Source organism: Cupressus sempervirens, chromosome 1, assembly GCF_028749045.1.
Source record: "Cupressus sempervirens isolate cs-2001-9-10 chromosome 1, ASM2874904v1, whole genome shotgun sequence".
Lineage (NCBI taxonomy): Eukaryota > Viridiplantae > Streptophyta > Pinopsida > Cupressales > Cupressaceae > Cupressus > Cupressus sempervirens.
Window position 1 is genome coordinate 81565871 of NC_143118.1, and position 7319 is coordinate 81573189.

Sequence of the window (7319 nt, forward strand, 5' to 3'; positions counted from 1 at the left end):
AACTATAGCTATTTGTTTACATTTTTAAAAAGCATTCAACAAAGTTTTACTCAAATGAAGAAATCAGATCAAAATTTCAATCTCTATCCAAAATTTTCTTTAAACTCTTCTTTGCCAGCAAATATATGGCTTCAAAAGGTCTGGAGTTTAAAACTTCATGCTTTACTATTTTAGTTTTCTATTTTATGTTGAAGTATTGTCGAAAGCTATAGTGCTATATTAGGTGCTACATATTTACACTAAAAACTAAAATGTTGGGGAATATGATTTAATAGAATATAAATGTATTACCTATATGTTATCTTTATGAAATATGGTATGAAGAAATAAAGGTAGAAATGCAATTATTTACATAACATCTTAAGTATTTATGGCCATAAATAGTCCCCAATTAAGAAGTTGTTTTGAAATATAGATTTTTAAATGTGCATTAATATAAATTTAGTTTCTTGAGCAATTTTGATAACTTCAAAATATTATATTTTAAATATATTTAATCATATTGTAAGATAATCAAGTTTATTTTTGTAAATTGAATAAATGAAAGAGGATATTTTGTATGTAACATTAAGTAAACTAGTAGTTGCATGCTTTTGTACATGCAATGAGTGCACAGATAGGAGATGAGATTTAAGAGAAAAATGAAGAATGAACATTAAATAATATAAATATAAGTTTTCTTAAAATAAAAATACAAAAAATAAAAAGTTGAAGATTAAAACATAGATATAAAATTTACAATATTTAGGAAATTTTAATATTGCTTAACAAATGTGTTCAATAATTTCAATATTTTACAATTAAATTCAATTTATCAAATATGAAAAAATAATCATTTAAAAAAATCCATCAAAAAGAAATAAAATAATAATAATATGAAAAATAGTGACATCTCTAACAAATATTCTATTGATTAAATAAATTATAGAAACTGGAAAAACAATATTTAAAGAAAAAACTAAACTAATATAAAAAAATAATTTAAAGTAATTTAAAAATTAAAACCTAAATCAATTTAAAAAAATCAAAAGTTTAATAAATAGAGATCACAACATAATCTAATGTGGAGATCACAAGTAATTATTTTTTAAATAAATAAGAAAAGAAAAAACAATAGTTAAAAGTGAATATTTAAATTATAATCTTATGTGAACAAATTTAGATTATTAATAATTTTTAATTTAAATATCATATTATTTACTAAAATCTTGTAAATAGATTAATAAATATTATTTATTTAAATTAAATTTATCAAATATGAAAAAAAAATCATTTAAGAAAACCATCAAAAACTCTATTATGAAAAGTAAATAAGAGAAATACAAGAAAAGTCTAATAAATATTTTATTAACTAAATAAATTATAGAAACTAAAAAATAATATTTAAAGAAAAAATTAAACTAATAAAAAAAAATTAAAATAATTTAAAAAATAAATTCTAAATCAATTTAAAAAATCAAAAGTTAACTTAATAGATCACAATATGAGCTAATGTGGAGATCACAACTAATAAATAGAAGGAAAAAAAAGGAAAAAAGTTTAAAGTGGAAATAAAAACTAATAAATATCAAAACAAGAGTTAAAAGTGGAGGGAGATAAAAATTGGCTAGTAAATAATTAACAAGAAGGATTTTCAATTTTTCGACCAAACTCATGCAAAATTTTCATCAAAAATTTAATTTCTGGGAATAGCCTATTAACTAAAAAATAGTAACGATGATTTTATTATTTTATTATTTTAACGTTTTATTTTTGTATTATTGGTGAATTTTTATAAAAGCTTAAATAAAATATTAGGGTGATTTTCTATTTAATTTTTTAGTTAAATAATTTGATTTTTTTAATAGTGTCTTTAAGCACAATATATATTAGTATAAAATTAATATATTACAAAAAATTTAAAAATTATAATTTTAAAAGAAATAATAATATAAATGTTGAATTTGTAATTGATATTATTTTTAATTATTTATTCCAAGATAATTAAACTTACTTTAGCTTTTATAACTCTTAGATTTATGCATGAAAATAAATTTATTTTTGCAATAGTGCTCAATTTATTTTAATTTATTTATAATATTATTTTAATTTATCTATAGTATATTTAAATTTTTATTCTCTTACATGTTTTTTTTTACATTTAATTTTTTTCATTTTTATGGAATTTCAGTTTTGCACATCAAATTAGCGATTTTTTATTTTGAATATTCATGTATTTTGAGTGTTCAAACCTTATTTTGACACTACACAAAACAAACACTTTCATAAAAATTAAAACTCCCACGAGCTCATCGTTGCATGCACAAAAGTGTGCAACTGCTAGTTAAGCTGATATGATTATTATGGGAGCTTTGCTCCCTAAAATGAATTTTATTATCAGAAAAGTTGTAAGACTTTTACCGGATAATTATTTTTTCTAGTGAATATTAATTTTGTAAAAAAATTAAATTTCTTGATTTCTTTTTATCAAACAGTATTTTTAGAAACTTCTCATTTTTCATAATATTTTTTTTTATCTTGTATGGCAAAATTTTATAGTTATATTTGTATTTGTAATTATGAATAATTAATATTTTATAGTTTTGAATTGTGTTTACTATTTTTTATGATTGTTTATATATCTAGAGAAATCTTTAATTTCTATTTAAATTTTAGTTTTAAACTTTTTATAAAATTAATTGATAAGAATAAATAATTTTAAACTCAAAATTCTTATAAAATATGGAGAAAAAATCAAAAAAAAAAATATTTATATAGATTTAGATTTTAATTTAGATTTATTCTAAAACCAAGCAATGATACATTTTAAACATTAGAAATTATTTTTATTTATTTTAAATGAAGAAAATTTATGCGAAATGGAAAATAAAAGTAAATAAAAATGTAATTGATCTATGTTGCATTCATTCATAATACTCCACTTTTATTCCACATCAAACATAACACTCATATTGGCTTATCGTTGCACGGAGAAAAATGTGCAACTACTAGTATTTATTTATTTATTAGTTATTATGTCCAATTTTAACTATTATTTTTCTTTTTCTATTTATTTTAAAAAATAATTATTTGTGATCTCCACATTAACTCATTTGTGATCTCTATTTATTTAACTTTTGATTTTTAAAAAATTGATTTAGATTTTAGTTTTTAAATTTTTTTAATTATTCTTTTATTTTTATTTTTTTCCTTAAAATATTATTTTTTAGTTTCTATAATTTATTTAGTTAATAGAATATTTTCTAGAATGTTACGTATTATTATTATTTTATTTCTCTTATTATTTTTCATAAAATATTTTTAAATAATGTCTTTTTAAATGATTTATTTTTCACATTTGATCAATTGAATTTAAATAAATTATATTTATTAATTTATTTAAAGATTTAAGTAAATATTATGTAATTAAAATTGAAGATTAATAATAATAATAATTTAATTTGTTCACATAAGATTATATTCTAAATCTTTACTTTTAACTATTATTTTTCTTTCCCTATTCACTTTAAAAATAATTAGTTGTCATCTTAGCTCATGTTGTAATATCTATTTATTTAACTTTTAATTTTTAAATTATAATTTAGGTTTTATTTTTTAAATTTTTTTAAATTTTTTTTGGATTAGTGTTATTTGTAAATATTGTCTTTTAGTTTTTATAATTAATTTAGTTAAAATAATATTTGTTAGAGACGTCATTATATTTTCATATTAATTTTTTATATTTCTTTTATTAATCTTATATTTCACATAAGATTATATTTTTAAAAATAATTTTATTATAGAACACTTATCGCTTATCTTTGCCAATAGAAAAGCTAGTTATATTAATTTAAAGCAGGTTATATCTCAAAGTTTCTAAATTCATACATTCTAAAAAATAATATTAAATTCTATAAAGTAATTATAAATCAACAATATATACAACTTAAGAAAGTTTCTAAGTTTATATTTTGCATATTGATATTTCAAATCGGTAAAATAAATTTATATAGTATATTTTAAAATTATTATTGATAATTAATTTTGATGGTTTATTTATAAACTTAAATATCATATTGACAGTTTTATAAAAAATTAACATGTCAATCAATAGGGTCTCACAAATTACGACCATCAAATTCTAGACATGATTTAAAATTTGTATTTAAGATATTTTAAATATAAAAATTTCAAAACTACACGTTTAGAAAGCACGACTCATCTAGTATTAAAAAGAACGCAAAAGTGATTAAAACAATGAATTTCTTAGACAGCTTACTTGATTTGCATGCATTACAAGCGATAAGCGATAAGCGATTAAAAGAAAAGGATATTGGTTCACTGGAATAAGTGGAAGGAATCAATTAGGTGTTATAAGCCAGTGTTTGGCGCTGTCCAGGAGGTGATGTTTCAAAATCTCACACAGTGCCTAACAAAATATTAGGGAAATTCTTAAAATGTAAGTTGTAATAGGTGTCATGAACTTGAAGCTTTGGAAGTTGATATAGATAATAGAGGGCCATGTTGCAAAACGATTGAATCTTTTGGGTTATCAATTGTACATAGAGATGCATATTATATTCCTTCCCAAGTCTCTCCTTGTCTCGCATGCAAATAAAAGTGGAAATGACACAGAGTGCTCCAGTTATTTAATAAAACTGCATGCAAATAAAAATTGATCAAATGGCAGAGAGTGCTACAGTTACTCAACAGATTTGATGAAATTCCAGATGACAACACAACGATCAATTTATTCGTTTTGATAAAAATGGGACGCGATAATAAATGAGCTCCAAACATAACAGTGGGAGATGGCGTTGTACTCTTCTCTGACATTGCTATAATTATATTTATTTACTGTTAAAATGATCATAGGCGTATAATATGGCATTCTTATTGAAAAGCACACAAATTTAACATTGAATGGAGATGAAGGAAATCAAAGAAACTTCTACTCCCTCGGAGAATGATCATATTTTCAGATTGATATCACAACACAACTGGAACTTCCTCTCACGTCGCATTTCTCACCATCTTCATCAATTCTGCTCGTATAAAATAAATCAATGCTGTCATCAGATAATTCATTAATGTTCGTACAAGAAGATGAATCGTTATTTTTCATTTCATTCTCTTCAACCCTGCGAAATTTGACCCAACTGTTCTCCTCGGCGTGGAATGCCTGTACTATCTCATCTTTGTGAAAGAATCCACGAACAACAAATTTGCCTTGTATGACGGAGGCACCGAGAAAATAATTAATACGCATCATGTCCGCCACAGGAGTCCACTCATCCGTCAACGGATTGTAAACTTCAGCAGATCTCTGGTAAAATTCACGACTATACTGGTACATACCGAAACCGTCTTCATCGTAACTGTCATCACCTGTGCGGATGAATCGATACCCACCCGCAACATACACTTTTCCGTCAACTACTCCGCACCCAAATCTGGCCCGCGCATATTTCATGCTTTGCACCCGACTCCACTCATTTGTTCGTGCGTTGAAGACGCTCACTTTGTTGGTTGCAGCGAATTTGGTACAGTCGCTCTTCCACTCACAACCGCCAATTACAAACAGCAGCTCGCCAATTGCTACGAAACAGAAGTCAAAGATTGGCCTGTGATCTTCCCCCATTAATGGCAGCGCACGCCACTCTGAATCCCCCGCAGTTGTCTTCTTTGCAAACCAACGCATGGAAGAAGAGTACTCCACAGCTACGTAAGACCACGATTCTGTCACGCCCAGCTGCTTTCGCAGAGTAAAAAGCTGAGGACTCATTGAAGCTTCTCTCCATGAAGAACAGACATCAGAAATCGTTTCAGAGTAGAATTGCCTTGGTACTCTGGCCAGGATCTGCAGGCTCACATCGTTGGGAAGACCAGGAATGAGAATCCCCTCCATTGTTTCCAAATTTTTCTGTGACAATTCAATTCTTTTCAAAATTGAGGAGAATGAGTTCGTAGAGGAAGGGGATACAGATCAAATTGTCCAGCAAGAATATAACAATTTATAGACCGCCCCAGAAAACTTGCATAAGAGGCCATAAACCGTGGGAGTAATAAATGCCGACCGAAAAGGGAATACAGCCACTCTATATTATTATTATTAAAGCACATAATCATGCAAGCAACTTTTAGTTAAGAATATTTAAAAACTTAATTATTCTTTCTTCTTCAATTTGAGTTAATGAATACATATTGATTTGATTTGTCTTTCTTTTTAACATTATGAGTTTGAGTATAAGAAAAATCTATTTAATAAAAAAATTATCAGTGACAAACTTTTAATTTTGATTTTTTAAATATATTTGATTTTTCTAAAATATACTAAACTTAATATTGACATGATTTATTTATTTTAAAATATAACTTAATCTTAATAAAAAATTGTTTTAAATTGTTCAAATATTTATTTTATATTTTTCAATGTTTGAAAATTTAAATGTACCTAATTTAAGACAAAAACATCAAAAAGATGCAAGAATATATATATATATATATATATTGTGTGTGTACATATATCTCTATATATGTAAATGCATACATACATACATACATATATACATAGATGTGTGTGTGTGTGTGTGTGTCTATAATTTTTTAAATTAGCAGTCACAAGTTTTTGTGCTTGCAACGATGATCTGATAGATGTTTACTTTAAGTAAAATTTAATTTAATTTTGTAATAAATCAAATAAATAATATTTATTTGTTTAATTTATTATATACTAATAAATTATCATCTAAAAAATATTCTCATAAAAATATATTATGAAAAACTAATCAGAAAATAATATGAAAAAATAACTCATAGCAAAATATATAAACTAAAATAATTATAAAAACTAAAACCTAAACTAAGAGAAGTCTCTGTGCTTCACCTCTATGAGCATCACCTAGATCTAATGATTGTTAAGTGTTCTTGTAAATCATGAGAGATGGATTCTTGTAAATCACTGCTCATTAAATGTGAATCAATGAGTTTGACTCAAAAACTACATAGTTAACAATATAACAATTTAACTTCTTGTGGAAAAATATCTCTTACTTATTAATTTAAAGACTATTAACTTAAATATATAAATAAAATCATTCAAAAAATAAAAAATTATACTAATTTAAAAATAATCTTCTAAAAAAAACTATTATGAAAAATTAATATGAGAAAAAAAAAAAGAAGGAACTCCTCCCACAAATATCCTATTGACTACACTAAAACTTAATATTTAAAGTAAAAAAAATTAAACTAATTAAAATAATTAAAAAATTAAAACTTCAATGAATTTTAGAACTTAAAATGTATTAAAAACAAAGAAAAACATAAGTTAAAAGTGG

General features: G+C 23.9%; 1 protein-coding gene across 1 annotated transcript; it reads right to left on the reverse strand.

Moving 5' to 3' along the window:
* Positions 1–4957: 4957 nt before the first annotated feature.
* On the reverse strand, positions 4958–5887 carry LOC149576332 (F-box/kelch-repeat protein At1g67480-like). The gene has a single exon (XM_089794245.1). The coding sequence runs from the start codon at positions 5885–5887 to the stop codon at positions 4958–4960; it is 930 nt and encodes a 309-aa protein (XP_089650371.1).
* Between the last annotated feature and the right edge of the window lie 1432 nt (positions 5888–7319).

Bases quoted from the DNA above. Each gene is read 5' to 3' on its own strand.
- LOC149576332 (XM_089794245.1), bottom strand. From the start codon at position 5,887: ATGGAGGGGATTCTCATTCCTGGTCTTCCCAACGATGTGAGCCTGCAG.